At 37.3% G+C, this 16,115-nt stretch overlaps 1 protein-coding gene across 32 annotated transcripts in view; it reads right to left on the bottom strand.

The window, feature by feature from the left end:
• Positions 1-16,115, bottom strand: part of PHC3 (polyhomeotic homolog 3) — an 89,214-nt gene that overhangs the window by 30,934 nt on the left and 42,165 nt on the right. For 17 of the 32 annotated variants that reach the window (XR_013528413.1, XR_013528418.1, XR_013528415.1 and 14 more), the window contains 2 exons: positions 9,097-9,343; positions 1,622-2,490 (listed from right to left, as the gene is read on the bottom strand). Coding sequence is in view for 18 of the 32 variants with exons in the window: in XM_078353854.1 (XP_078209980.1) it covers positions 1,622-2,490; positions 9,097-9,343 (1,116 nt within the window). In the remaining 14 variants the exon portion in view is untranslated. Of the gene's footprint in view, positions 1-1,281; positions 1,330-1,621; positions 2,491-9,096; positions 9,344-16,115 lie in introns of all 32 variants that reach the window. The other 15 variants (XR_013528421.1, XR_614698.5, XR_614697.5 and 12 more) reach the window with 1 other exon arrangement.

Raw genomic sequence — 16,115 nt, 5'->3', positions numbered from 1 at the left:
AAGGTGCTATATACTTCCTAAACATGTGTTTTTGTAACAATAGCCATTGTAAACTCCTCCAAAAATCGACTGAAAGAAAATATATACATGATAACTGAATGATAAACTTAAAAAAAATTTTGCTTTCCCTTTTTTTTTGAGACAGAATCTTGCTCGGTCTCTCAGGCCACAGTCTCAGCTCAATGAAACCTCTGCCTTCCAGGTTCAAGCGATTCACCTGCCTCAGCCTCCCAAGTAGCTGGGATTACAGGCATGGCCACCATGCCCAGGTAATTTTTATATTTTTTTGTGGAGACAGACAGGGTTTCGCCATGTTTGCCAGGCTGGTGTCAAACTCCCTGAGCTCAGGTGATCTGCCCACCTTGGCCTCCCAAAGTGTTGGGATTACAGGCGTGAATCACCACACCCAGCCAAGTTCTGTTTTTAATAAAAATTTATAGAAAATAGAATTCAATCTCTTTGTGCCTATCAAGATCAGTTAGAATGACAAGAATACAAATATCTATACATTTGTATCATGAAAACCAAAATGCTTTTGCATTAAAAGAACAACGAGGATAATCCAAGTATAAAAACAAAAAAACAAGTATAAAAAATACTTTGAAACTCCTTTCTGAACGTTTACTAGCTTTTAGGTGATAAAATCTCTTCAACGAAATGTAATTCAAAACCTCCCTTTAGGAAAATTCTTCTCAGTTAACAAATTATGAACTTGACCGTTCTGACTAAACAATTAGAGACCTTTATTTCAGTTTTATTTTATAAATCTTAAAATGTCTTTTAGAGAATGTTTAAAGAAAAGTATTTTTCAAGATAATTTTCTTTCTAGGCAAGAAGTAATTGTTTTTAGAGGTTTATTCTTAAAAATCCCACTACAATCTCAATTATTCAAAACTTTTACTCCTCTAAATGGACTTTTTCATCCTCAGTATTAAATTCATCCACCAAGATTTTTGAGCTTTTTAAGTGAGAAACATTTTAAGTATATTATTTTCCCTTAGTATAAATAAAAAACTGTAAGTTTAATAATTCTATAAGATGGCCTACAGTGAAATTTTTGGCAAAGCTGGATTCTCTCCTAGAATAAAATTTTTTTACAAAATTTCAACTTCAAAGTAAATTTTACCAAAAAACTACATCACATAAGCATACCCCAACTTGAAACAAAATCCCCAAAGGTTCAGGACTTCAGAATGCATAAAACCAAAAGGGTTAGGCTAGATAAATCATACGTTTTGAGAACATACAAGCCAACAGAAGGGATCTATGAAGGATAATCACCTTAAGAGAAAAAACTTTGTGCAGATGACACTGGTTCAAATGCATTCCCTTGGGGAAAAAAAATCAACTCTGTAAAGATAGCAGATGGATTTGTTTAAATAGTAATAAAATTAACGAGGGACTTTAATTACCATCACAAATTATAAAGCATGCAACCATACTAAACAAACAATGGCATTTTTTTTTTGTCCATACAGCATGTTTGTCAGAACACTGACATATGGAAATTTTAAGCTTTTTTAGTTCACAGGCATTTAGATCTTGCAATAAAATACAGTGTGGGAAAAAAAGTTTTTACTTTCAGTTCAGCAAGAAAGTCAAAGAGCTTCCAAGGGCTTACCACTGGTGGATCAACAGGTGCTGGTGGTTGCACTTGTAGGTTTACCGCAACAGTCTGTGGAGGAGGAAGAGTCTGAAACGGCAACTGGACCAAAGCTTCTGCAGCTGGAAGCTCCTCTTCTGACACCAAAGCATTCTGCACCAAAACCTGGCCCTGGGACAGAATTTCAGGCTGCACTTGTAAAGACTGCATAGACTGCAAGGGCAGTGGTGGAATCTGAGCTGGAGGAGATGTCGACATCTGTGGAGGACTTGCAATTGGGATTGGAGAGGACTGCAGGGTTGAATATTGCTGGTGTGATGGAGAGACAATTTGCTGGCCTGGGGATACCAAGGCAGACTGTTGAACTGGGCCAATGTGTACAACAGGGGAAGCTGGAAGTGGAAGATGAGATGGAAGATTCAACTGTGCTGTAGGTTGCACCTGATTAGTAGTGGACTGCTGCAAATTTGGCCCTGGCTGGAGAGCTGATGACACAAGAGGGTGTGGCTGAATAAGTGCTTGTGGATGAATAATTATAGTAGGAGACTGACTTGGTGAATGAGGTGGTGGAGGAGACACCACTACAGACTGCTGTGTTGATTGTGACTGGTTAGGAGACACTGTTAAAGGAGGGGGATGACTCTGAATTGGTGAACAATGCTGTGACTGGGCATTACTGGGAGCTGGAGGAAGGCCATGGTTCTGGAGTGGTATACAGTGCTGGGATGGGGGTGGGTCTTGAGTTGGATTCTGAAGTGTGATTGGCTGAATTTGCTGTTGCTGCTGTTGTAATATCAGCTGATGATGGGAAACTTTGGAAGGTGGTGAATGAAGAGGAATCTGCTGATGTTTTATTAGAGAATGAGGCTGAATTGGAGAATATGAAGCTGTGAGAGAAAAAAATGACAATTAGTATTGATTTCAAACATATAAAAATTTTTAAATAAATCTAAAGGAAAAAGTGTTCATATCAGAAGATCATAATCATAATTCTATTACAAGTTTTCCAGACATGAGTAATTTGAAAAAATGTCTTTTTCTTTTTTTGAGACAGTCTTGCTCTTATTACCCAGGCTGGAGTGCTGTGGCACGATCTCAACTCACTGCAACCTCCACCTCCCTGGTTCAAGAGATTCTCCTGTCTTTGCCTCTTGAGTAGTTGGGATTACAGGTGCCCGCTACCACACCTGGCTAATTTTTGTATTTTTAGTAGAGATGGGGTTTTATCATGTTCGCCAGGCTGGTCCTGAAACCTGACCTCAAGTGATCCACCTAACTCAGCCTCCCAGGGTGCTGGGATAACAGGCGTAAGCCACTGTGTCCAGCCTGAAAATTTAACAACAAACAGGTTTTCCTTGGAAAACTATACAATTTCATAAAATGCACTGAATTGTGGTAAGCTCTAAAAGAAAACTACCTCAATTTGAATAATCTGAATCTACACGATTTGTTCCTATATTTTATAGGTAATCTGAATATCTACATTAACTTTTAGCATAGTTTATACATTTGAATTTCTTCTTTGCAGGAAAAGAGTATCATCATAGAACAAGTATAATAAAGATTACTTCAAAATCATTAAAATGCTATATTAAAATTCATAAAATGAAGATATCATCCTTTCTAGTCCACATCTAAACATGTTTCCAACTAATAGTCAAGGTAATTACTTATAAAGCTTCCCAAATGAGTTTCCATTTTTGAGCTGAGATGAAAGGAACATCATCTGTCCCAGAAGAGAAAATGTTTTGTATAATAATTTAATGTGATTAAGCAAAAGACATGTGTGAATCATGTAGCACAGTTAAATAATCACCGTAACTAACTGAAATTTAGGGTCCATTCTAAACCTAGAAAAACACTAGTTTTGCTTGCAGAGAATGAGACAATCAGAAGCCCATGCTACCTAAATAAGGGATTTTGTTAACCCTTTTCCCTCACCAAAAAAACCCTTCAACAACTGATGTGACAGTATCAGGTTTCCTCCACGAAGAAGCCACTCTCAACAGGAATAAATATATGTAAGAAACAGCACAGTAGGGAGCTCCCCCATCATCATGCCTTTTCTGTAAACTGGTGGCACATGTTTATAAAAAGGGAGACACTGGTGAAATTCTCCCTAAGAATGGAAACTGAGTTCACAAGAAGATAAACTGAAACAATCACTTAATGTTAATATCATGCAAAAATTACACACATTTAACACAGATTTAAAGACAGGGCAATTTTTTTTTCCTAATCTTGGAATATTAGGGGAAAAACTATATTATACCTTACATCTATTTTTTGTGTTCAGCTACATTTGTGACAATAATTTTATAAAAACTTCCAACAACTTTTTAAAGAAACATTTTTACATTTGGTTATTATTTAAAATTTTTAGAATCCTTTAAAGAAACTAACCTCTGATTAACATCCAAACAAGAGGCATTTAGAAAGTTCAATAAATATCCACTAATTACTAAAAAAAGGATATCAAGTCAACAAAATAATTTTCATATAATATCTAGGCTAGTACTTCACGCTAAGACTAAAAATTTTGTGTCAGACCTTTAAAACTGCGCTGATAGAGACTCATGTTATAGAGTATTCACAAAGGGTGAATTAAGAAAATCTTAGATTTCTATAGAGTGCCCTTCACCCAAGGGGCTCAAAGGGCTTTCACAGGTCTCTCATTCATACTTACAAAATGTCTGTGGTATAGATGGGTATTATTATCTCCCTCTTACAAATAATAGATTTTTCTTTTTGAGACAGTTTCGCTCGTTACCCAGGCTGGAGTGCAATGGTGCGATCTTGGCTCACCGCAACCTCCGCCTCCTGGGTTCAGGCAATTCTCCTGCCTCAGCCTCCTGAGTAGCTTGGATTACAGGCACGCGCCACTACGCCCAGCTAATTTTTTGTATTTTTAGTAGAGAGGGGGTTTTACCATGTTGACCAGGATAGTCTCAATCTCTTGACCTTGTGATCCACCCGCCTCGGCCTCCCAAAGTGCTGGGATTACAGGCGTGAGCCACCACACCCGGCCTAGATAATAGATTTTTTTTGCAAGCATACTAGCAAAGGCCCACTTTAATTCACTTTTTAAGTAAAGTTTTAATTTAAATTTACCATACTCTTAAAATACCATGGATATTATACATACTAGAATAGCAATTCTGGCTAGACGTGATGGCTCATGCCTGTAATCCCAGCACTCTGGGAGGCTGAGGCAGGAGGATCACCTAAGGTCAGGAGTTCAAGGCCAACATAGTGAAACCCCCTTCTCTACTAAAAATACAAAAATTAGCCAGGCATGGTAACACACACCTGTAACACAGCTACTACTCAGGTATAACATATAACATATATAAAGATAACTTCAAAATCATAAAAATGCTATATTAAAATTCATATAGCTCTTGAACTCAGGAGGTGGAGGTTGCAGTGAGCCAAGATCACATGGGCTTAGGCATCAGAGCGAGACTCCATCTCAAAAAAAAAAAAGAAAAAGAAAAAGAATAACAATTATTTCTGTGCTCTTGTAAGTTAAGCAAGTAAGGAATCTTTTTATATCCTAGAGCTGTGACAATTCAATAGATTAGCAATCTATCCTTTCATCTAAATTACAATTTTCTGTATCAGAAATCAAAGTGTGTTTATTTTATATTACTCCATAAGTCCAATTGATAAGCACATATATTATAGAATAATTATGAGGATATGTGAAGCAGCAACTCTGTAAAAGAAAAGGCCTAGTACTCTGGAAAAAAAGTCCTAGTTGGTTAATTTCTGTGATTTTAAAAGACATCTTATTGTCACAGTGGCTTTATATTCAGAGAATTAATGGTTGACATCATCTCTCACACATATATAACTCTATTATTTATAATAAGACATATTATTTCATTCAGTAACTACAACAACCCCATGAAGTTGACAGGGTACTATGCCAATCCAACATACTACAGATGAAGAAATTCTGATAGGGTACCATGCCAATCCAACATATTACCAATGAAGAAACTCTGAAGAGTGAAATGACTTGCCTGAAATCATCTGGCTATTAAGCACAGCATTAGGTCTAAAAGAGTCTATGATCCTAACTGAGTCTAGGGCCCTGTTATAGACTGAATGTGGGACAAAATTCATATGCTGAAGCTTTAATTCCCAATGTGTATTTGTAGATGGGAGGAAGTAATAAAGGTTAAATGAGGTCATAAGGGTGGTAGACATGACATGGTTGGTATCCTTTTAAGAAAAGACATCAGAGAGCTTCTGCTGCCTCCACCCTCCACACACTCAAAGGAAAGACCATGTGAGGACATCTGCAAGCCAGGAAGTGAGCCCTCACCAGAAACTGAACACTGCTAGACCTTGATCTTGGGTTTTCCAGCCTCCAGGACTGTGAGAAAATTCATTTCTGCTCTTTAAGCCACAGTCTATGGTATTTTGTTACAGCAGCTGGAGCGGATTAATTAATACAGGACTTTCTCACCACACAATATCTACAAAACACAGTATATATTTTTTCCAGTTAGACTAGTTTCACAAAAGTTCTCAAAACTAATTTAAAAACTTTAGCTCTAATACAGTCCATAATTATTTCCAGACACTTAAAGGTTGACCTTATTTTACATATTAAAAACAGAATTTACAAAGTATCAAGTGGAAACTCCATCTTCAAAAAGAAATGATAAAACCAAGTTACTTTAGCACCCTAAAAATACATATAACAATAACCATGTCCATTATAATAATAATTAGACTACACTACATTTGAATAAAAGTAGATTTTTTTTACATTTAAAATGACCTGAAGGAGCATTTTTTAATTGAGGACAAATTATCAATTTAGAATCTCTCAAAATATCTTAGCTTCAGATTAACTTATCAATAAAAGCAGAAAAACTAAAAAGGTGAAAAAATATAGCTGTAGCCTTAATAGAAGATATGAATGGCTTTGAATAACTTCAGTATAAGGCTTAAGAAACTTTTAAGTAGTTTAGGATTTTCTGTGTGGTTTTGTTTCTAAACAACAAGAGTTTGAGTAATACATGTAAGATCTGAATTTAAAATTAATTTGACCTGAGACTCTGGTGGTTTTGGCCTACTGGTTTCCTCCATACTTATATAAGATATTGATCATCAGAGGAAGGCAAACTATAAACACATTATCACACTATTAATGAAAGATGGAAGAGTAAGTTGCAATTCAGAACCAGGTACTGAGAGTTAAGAGGGACTAAAAAATCCAAAAGTAGGTCTCCTTGCTTGAACTAACCTTCAAAGAGTTCCAAGCTTTCTCTGAAAGTAACATTCTCTTCGGAAAGAAATTAACCTACCCTTCACTGTAATTTATAAAAACTGAGGTAATCACTAGAAATTGTCCCTGAGCAGAGTCATTCTAAGCACTGTGGGTCACTGCTGCTCCATACTGACTGTCAAAACTGGCTGGATGCTGGCTTGAGACTGACAATACTCTTGTATAGTAGTGTAAAAACCTAGCTTTTAAGCCATACAGAGAGCAGAGCCTGGCACACAGCAGTTTAAAGAAAAAAAAAAAAAAAAAGAATTCGCATCTAACTGTACTATGAATAGATTTATTAATTTACACATTATATCAAAGCCTACTTATGTAAGATTCAAATTTAACAATTCTAAGCATAGTGATATCTAATTAGTACCAATAAGAAAGACTGCTGTAATTCCTAAAATCCAAATGGGGAAAAAAGAACTATTAATCCAACAAATATGTACTGCCCACCTAATATAGGTAAGTACATATAAGGTACAACTTAGTGCTGTCAAGATAGAAGGATGTAAAGGTGAATCTAAAAAAGGATTAAAGAGTTAATCAATGTAAAGTACTAGCATAGTACCTCACACATACATAAATGCTCAATGTTATTATCCTACCCTCAAGGACCGTACTGTGTAGCAGAGAAGCTAAGATCTAGTATATAAATAACTATAAAAAGACAAAGAACCAGAAGGGACCATAGAATGCTATAAAATTTCAGAGTAAGGAGAAATTTCCAACTAGGGTAATCAAACAATTCCACAATTTTGAAATTCAGTGATGTAGAGAATGCTGGCAATATTAACACAGAGGAAACATGAAAAGTGGAAAATAAGTTTAAGTGAAATATTTTACACTTACATCTAAGTGTAAAAAAAAAGAAAAAAAGATCTTGAAAAGTAAAGCAGCATTATAAAAGGACAGAAGAAGAGTACATCCCCAATGAGGTTGCTGGAACCAAGAAAGTTTGTTTGCTTGTTTGTTTTGAAACAGAGTCTGGCTCTGTTGCCCAGGCAGGAGTGCAGTGGTGCGATCTGGTCTCACTGCAATCTCCACCTCCTAGGTTCAAGCAATTCTCATACCTCAACCTCTCAAGTAGCTGGGACTACAGGTGCACACCACTATGTCCCACTAATTTTTGTATTTTTAGTAGAGACAGGGTTTTGCCACAATGGCCAGACTGGTCTCAAACTCCTGACCTCAAGTGATCCACCCGCCTACTCTTTTTTTTTTTTTTAAATGAAACCATTTATGTGTCTAGCCCAGTGCAACACACACACACACACACACACACACACACACACACACACAAAGTTATAGTGTTTTAAAAAACACTATAGTTATAGTGATTTAAAAAAACACACAGATCCATTAAGAATAAGGGAGACCTAATTATAGCTGAGAAGCAGAGGAAACCATCTAGCATGAGAAGATAAAAGATGTTGTAACAATTACGGACTAAAGAAGGTCAGGAGAGGTATCAAAAAAAAAAGGTGGGATCAACAACAGGGGCAAATGGTGCTGAGTTTAAGAATACATGTAACTCTTTATCTTATTCAAAGTAAAGGAAGTTTCATTCTGAGAAATTCTGAGAAGAATAGAAGAGACAGCAAGCTCACTCTGGATGGTCCCAACATTTTCAACAGGAAATGAGGCAAGATTATCTGGTGCAAGTAAAGGCAGCACAGGTAGAACTCACAGCTTAAGGAGAATGACAATGATCAGCTGACTGCCTGAGATGATCCTCTCAGAGACGAAATCAAAGACGGAAAAAGGCAACAGCATAAGGAAAATAATTATGCATAATCCTACGCTTCAAAGTGACAAATTTCTCCCATGATAACAATTTTAAACAAAATAGTATACTGCTTTTTATTAAAGCTTTAAAAATTATCCCACTAAAGTATATTAAATAAACTACAGGCAAATCTTTCTTTAAAGCTAAAAAGTTTTATCAACATATGGAGAGACCAGCACTTACAGATATTAATCAAATATCATTTAATTTTAAAAACCTATTACATTGCTACAATTTATTTTAGCTCTTGGGCTTTTTGTCTCTTTTCAAGCTACATATTAAGATTATTTAATTTATAAAATCCACATTTTAAAATGTTTTAAAGGTGTCACTCTTGTTCAAGTCATGAACATCCTTTGTTTTGCTCTAAGAAAATGAATAATACAACTATTTTGAACAAAAGTTTTATCCTACCTGGTGCTATTAACTGATGAATACTTGATGTCCGGGTGACAGCTGTGCTTCGTGATTCCAGACTTGGGCTTTCTCCTTTCTTATTACTTTCTGGAGAAGGATCTCGTTGGCTGATTTTAGAACTGGTCACTGTTGTTTTGTTATGACAAATTGTCAATGACTGAGTTTGACTAGTGCTTTTTGGTGGACCGTTCTGTGAGCTAGATAATACACCCAACTTCTGGCTGCGTAATGTTAAATTCTGAACCTAAGAACCACATAACAGAAAATTAGGATGAAAACAGATGGTTTAAATTGATGTGGTAATCATTACCATTATGACAATACTGACAACACATTTATATTATGCTTTTCATACATAAAGCTCCAAGCACTTGAAAGAACTGATTAATCCTTAAGGAAAGGAGAGTTATTCTTCTAAGTAATCACATCTTAAATATTAAGTGGCAATTTTTAAAATACATTGAGAGAAAGGAAGAGGGGAGGAAGGGGAAAAAAGAAAGGGAGGAAGAAAGGGGGAGGGGGGAAAGAGAAGGGAGAAAAGGAAAGGATCATAAAGAACTAATAACTATATATATAAAGTGTATTATATATGCATGAACTATGAATATGAGGAAATTACTCTGCAACATAACTGCATTAAAAGTTACCAGTTCTAGCTATAGAGATTATAAGGGGACATTAACCTTGTTTGAAAATTAATTCATCAAATCATCTGCCACATTGTGAAAATTACGAAAAGCATTTTCAAAAAAACTATTTTCATTTAGTAAAATTTTGGTGTTGCTGTTGTTATTGAGCATTCACTGTCCTTGAAAACTGCATGTCATGAACGGTAAAGAGTGTGCATGACCCTGAAATGGCTTTCTGCGGTGGCTCACGCTACACTCAGGGTCATTTGAAACACACTGCCAGTCTGCATGGTGGCAAGGATTATCCCAATTACTCTCACCTGACATTTATAACATTTCCAAACAGCAAGACGCAAGACAGAAAATGCTTCTCCAAAAGTTGCTGAACTTCTTGCCTATCTAGAATGAATGTACCAAATATATGTAGGCTAGCACTGGCCCTGGGAGAGAATCTGAAATAAAAGAAATTCCAGAATGACAAAGCAAATGATATAGTGCTGCTTTATAAAATGTTCTTCAGTTTCATGTGTTCTGTCTCTACAAGTACATCATTAACCGATGCTCAAAAAGCTATACTTTCTCCCAGCACTTTGGGAGACCAAGGCAGGTGGATCACCTGAGGTCAAAAGTGCGAGACCAACCTAACCAACATGGTAAAACCTCATCTCTACCAAAAATACAAAAACTAGCCAGCCCTGGTGGCCTGTGCCTGTAGTTCGGAAAGCTGAGGCAGGAGAATCACTTGAATCCAGGAGGCGGAGATTGCAGTGAGCCGAGCTCATGCCACTGCACTCCAGCCTGAGAAACAGAACGAGAGTCTGTCTCCAAAAAAAGTTGTAGAATTACTTTCTCAGTAATTCCACACCGTAATTCAAGCATTTTGGGAGGCCAAGGTGGGTGGACCACTTCAGGCCAGGAGTTTGAGACCAGCCTTGCCAACATGGTGAACCCATGTCTACTAAAAATACACAAATTAGCCAGGCATGGTGGCGCATGCCTGTAATTCCAGCTACTCGGGAGGCTGAGGCACCAACTGCTTGGGCCTGGGAGGTGGAGGTTGCAGTGAGTTGAGATATTGCGCCACTGCCCACCCCCCAACCTGGGCAACAAAGTGAGACTCTGTCTCAAAAAAACAAACAAAAAAATGCTATACTTCAGGCCAAAGTTTTCATCAGTTCTATTCGAAGCTACTCAAAGAATTACCTAAGTGAAATCTTATGGAGTATCTTTGATTTTTCTCAAATATTTTATACCAATGTAAACATAAATGGACTAATAACCAGTATATTATTAAAGTTTAATACAAAAACAAAATATACCGGTGGGGCGCAGTGGCTCACGCCTATAATCCCAGCACTTTGGGAGGAAAGGCGGGTGGATCACAAGGTCAGGAGTTCAAAACCAGTCTGGCCAATGGTGAAACTCCATCTCTACTAAAAATACAAAAATTAGCCAGGCATGGTGGCAGGTGCCTGTAGTCCCTGCTACTTGGGAGGCTGAAATAGAAGAATCACTTGAACCCGGATGGTGGAGGTTGCAGTGAGCCAAGATCGTATCACTGCACTCCAGCCTGGGAAACAGAGACTCCATCTCGAAAAAAAAAAAAAACTAAAATCCAGATTTCTCAGACTGCCACTCAAAACCCTCCACAAGCTAGGCCAAAACCACTTCAAGCCCCCAGTTGCTATTCCTCCAGCCCACAGTTCTCGTATTCCAGCCAAACTGTTCTCCAAATATACCTTCCACTACCTTCAGTGGAAGTGAAGCTTTTATTCAAGCACCTCTTGCCTAAATGCCATCTTTTCTCAAAGCTCTCTTTTGAAACCCAACCCATTCTTCAAAGCCCAGTAAAATCCCACTTGCTCTACCCTAAGAAACATTCCCAAAATCTCTGGTTAGCAAGGAGTTTCTTCCTCTCTTCTAGAACAACTTTCCCACAGAATTTGGGTTATACTGGCCTATAGAAATTAGGTATACTGGCCTATACCTAACTTGTTTGAGAATTATTAAAGGTATGTGTATCTGTAAAATACTGAGACTCACCAGTAGACTCTCATCTCAACATTCAATTTCATACGCCCTGCAGTTCAGTGCTGCAGGTTTAATACAGACTTCACAAGTCTGAGGTATTCTCCTACATCTCATTTTGAAATATGTATTACATGGCTAATTTTTTGGTAAGCACTTAGTTCTCTTCATGGTGTTCTTAGGCTAACATTAAAATCTGTTCATGTTTACCAAAAACATCTCAACAAGTATCTAGTGGAGGCACATTAAAATCTTCCAGGAAGCGAAAGACAAAATTTAACATTTGCCACAAGTGACATATGAAGCAGACTGCATAGTAATGATAACCATTACTAAGGGTGAGTAATAATCTGAAAAACTTGAAAGCATTCCTTCAAATGAGAAGTATATTCACAGTAAACGAGGATTTGTCATAATGAACCCTAACACCTGCAGCATATCCATTTCTATACAATAATATACTTTGTTTTTAATTTTCCTTATGTTTTCTGGAATTCTGAAAGAAAATGTGATATATATACAATATAGTGTAAGTATACAGTTATTTATGTGAACATATAAATTTTAGAATATGGCTATATCTATGATCATTTTGACTTAAATACTGACATGGTTTAAATAAATTCCAAACATGAAAGCTACACTGCCAAAGTAGATTACGAAGTCAATTCAGCTGTTAGTGGAAAGATCACATACACAGATTTCCTTGACAAGGCTTCCCTTTTGAAAGAAAACCCATCCTTTCTAAAATGAAGAATATTAGGGCACTCTGATGTCCCACATTCATTTCATCCGAACCTTTTGTTTGATCAAGTTATGAAAACTTTGACTTTTGAAAAAATCTACATTTCGCATGAGTTATATATGTTGTTATAGAGGGCTTCCCTGCCAAAATATTCTCACATCAATTATTTAACTGGAATCTAACAAATACTATGGCAATTATCATAGTATCACTAAGAGTGAGGGTCACATTGCTGGCAGTAGAGCTGAGTTTCTAGCTTTTAAATCCAAAGGGTTGGTTTTTTCCTCAATTCTAAGAGTAATTCCCCAGTAGGCTATCTGGAAAATACTCTTAGAATTGAGAAAAAAACAATCCTTTGGATTTACTGGGTCAGATTTTTTTTTTTTTTTTTTTTTTGAGTCAGTCTCATTCAGCCTGGAGGGCAGTGGTGCGATCTCAGCTCACTGCAACATCCACCTCCTGGGTTCAAGCAATTCTCCTGCCTCAGCCACCTGAATAGCTGGGACTACAGGCGTATGCCACCGTATCTGGCTAATTTTTGTATTTGTAGTAGAGTTGGCCAGGTTCATCTCGAACTTCTGACCTCAAGCGATCCAGTCGCCTCGGCCTCTTAAAAGTTCTGGGATTACAGGCATAAGCCACTGCGCCAGCCTCTGGGTCAGATTTCTTACTCATCTTTTTTTCTTGAGACAGGCTTGTTCTGTTGCCCAGACTGGAGTGCAGTGGTGTGATCTTGGCTAACTGCAACCTGTGTGTGCCTCCTGGATTCAAGCGATTCTCCTACCTCAGCCTTCCAAGTTAGCTTTGCTGCTTACAGATACCCACCATCACACCCGGCTAATTTTTGTATTTTTAGTAGAGATGAAGTTTCACCATGTTGGCCAGGCTAGTCTCGAACTCCTGACCTCAAGTGATACACCTGCCTTGGCCTCCCAACGTGCTGGGATTTATAGGCATGAGCCAACGCACCTGGCTCATCTCTTAACACACTCTTTGCCCTATAACATCTTTCCAGAAATCTTTTTTGTGTGGGTGTGCATGGTGGGGAGAAGGGATTGAGCATTTAACACAGTAAATAAAAGTGATATATTCCAAATTTCTCACTGTTTACAATATGCTACAAAAATAATATCAAGAAAAAATTAACAATTGTACTGATTTTTATAGCTTAAAGAGTATTAAAATACAACTTCAGATTTGGTATTTCACAATTACAAATAATTTTTTAACTGCAAATATGACTTTAAAACTCAACGAAGTTAAGCAGAAATATTCAAAAACTAACCTAACAGTCTTGAACTTGAAGAAAGTTATCACTAGAATGTATAAGTAGGAGCATCATGTATCACTGCCAGCCTCACTCACTGCCATTTCAAAAGCACAGAGAAGAAAAACAACATCCACAGAGAAATTCCTAAAGGTCAGACCACTCCTGTAGCAAGCACCTCGAAAGTCTATTCCTGAATTAAATCAGATTTTCACAGAGGCTGATACCTAGAACACATCAATCTAGACCCCGAAGACCACTTTTATAAATTATTTTGACTCCACTCACATTAAAGATATCCTTATAAGATGAAGTAAGATGTCTTCTTCATGAGTACCGGCAAGACAAATTGTACTCTCAGAACATGTTCACATCAGCCGTGTTTTCCTAAGCAGGTGGGTTTGTTAGTTTTACCTTGGAAACTATAAATTCTTTTTATTTATTTTTTGAGACAGGGTCTCACTTGGTCACTCAGGCTGGAATGCAACAGTTCGATCTTGGCTCACTGCAACCTCAACCTTCTGAGCTCAAGTGATCCTCCCACCTCAGCCCCCCAAGTAGGTGGGACTACAGGCCCACACCACCACGTCCTGCAAATTTTTGTATTTTTTTGTAGAGATGGGGTTTTGCCATGTTGACCAGGCTGGTCTTGAACTCCTGTGCTCAAGCAATCTGTCAGCCTCTGCCTCGCAAAGAGCTAAGATCACAGGTACAAGCCACCCTGCCTGGCCTACAAATTCTTTAAGTGGTTGCTTTTCTCCCTTCACTATTAGTTACCTGAAAGCTAAGAACTAACTTTGTGACTCATTTTCAGACAATGCATAACAAAAATAGTAATTAGTAACCTGATATCTTACTTGTGGCAGGCACTATGTTAAGTACTTTATTGTTTCACTTACTCCTTTTAACAACTCTGAGCCACAAGGAACAGCTCCAACAGTAAAGATGAGTTGTTTTAAAGAATAAATGAAACAATTCAGTAAATGAAACATTTAGTAAATGCTATCAGATACTTCTATTTCAATTTATTAACGTATTCAATCTCGACAGAAACCTTATGAAATATTAGATTATAAATGTTATTTTATTTTACATAATTGAAACTGAGGTGAAGAGGTTAAGGACTTAATGGCAGAACAAGTATTTATTTGAACCCAGAGATTCTGGCTCCAAAATCCGTATTATAAACACTATGCTATACTACTATGAACTTGGCCAAAATCAATCTGTTGGCAAATGTTGTTGCTAAAGTCAGAATTTGAATCCAAGTCTTCCTATCCCCAACTTCTGCAAAAAACAAAACTACTTACTGAGTGCCTGTAATGTTTACACACTAAAGATACATATTATTTATCCTTTCACCCTACAAATATGAATATTAGAGATGTTTGGCAACTTGTCCACATCATACAATGAATGACTGAAGTAGGAGCTTAACTTAAGGCCACACAAAACTTCACACAGGTAAGCTGAGCAGCAACTTCACTCCTAGCGCCGCCATGCTAGGAAATAGTTTCGTTTGTGATTTTTTTCTTACATGCTTCCAACTTACGTTTTATTCCATGCATCTTGTAAATGAATTAAAATCTTAGTTGGAACAATGTCAAATATAAATGAAAAAATAAAATTTCAAACGTTGGAAGTTGATGATGGTCTACTTCTATTAGGAGAAACCCTCCTAATAATTAGGTTTCATAAAACCAAAAGAAAAGAAAAGATGATCATTATTTCAGGCTAGCACAGTGGCTCACGCCTGTAATTCCAAAGTTTGGGAGGCCAAAATAGGCAAATCACTTGAGCTCAGGAGTTCAGGACCAGTCTGGGCAACATGGCAAAACCTTGACTCTACAAAAAAATGCAAAGATTAGCCAGGTGTGGTGGCACATACCTGTAATCCTAGCTACTCAGGAGGCTGAGGTGGGAGGATGGCTTGAGCCCAGGGAGGTCAAGGCTGCAATGAACCATGATTGAACCACTGTACTCCAGCCTGGGCGACACAGTGAGACCCTACCTCAAAAATTTAATTAATTAATTACTTAAGATTAATTAATTGATTTTAAAAGAAGATAATTAGTTCAACAAATTCATTCCACAGAGACATAAAAGTTTAGAGCTAAAAAATCTTAAAGTTAACAAAGATCAAGTTCTTATTTTGTAAATACAGGGGGAAATAAAGTCCAATAAAGTTAAGAAACTGTGAAGAATCGGCCAAGCATGGTGGCTCATCCCTGTAATCCCAGCACTTTGGGAGCTCAAGGCAGGTGGATTGCCTGAGGTTAGGAGTTCAAGATCAGGCTGACCAATATGGTAAAACCCTGTCTCTACTAAAAATACAAAAATTAGAGGG

Source organism: Callithrix jacchus, chromosome 17 (assembly GCF_049354715.1).
Source record: "Callithrix jacchus isolate 240 chromosome 17, calJac240_pri, whole genome shotgun sequence".
In the NCBI taxonomy this organism is placed as follows: domain Eukaryota; kingdom Metazoa; phylum Chordata; class Mammalia; order Primates; family Cebidae; genus Callithrix; species Callithrix jacchus.
The sequence above is the reverse complement of the archived record's forward strand: the minus strand, read 5'-3'. Positions and strand labels throughout refer to the sequence as shown.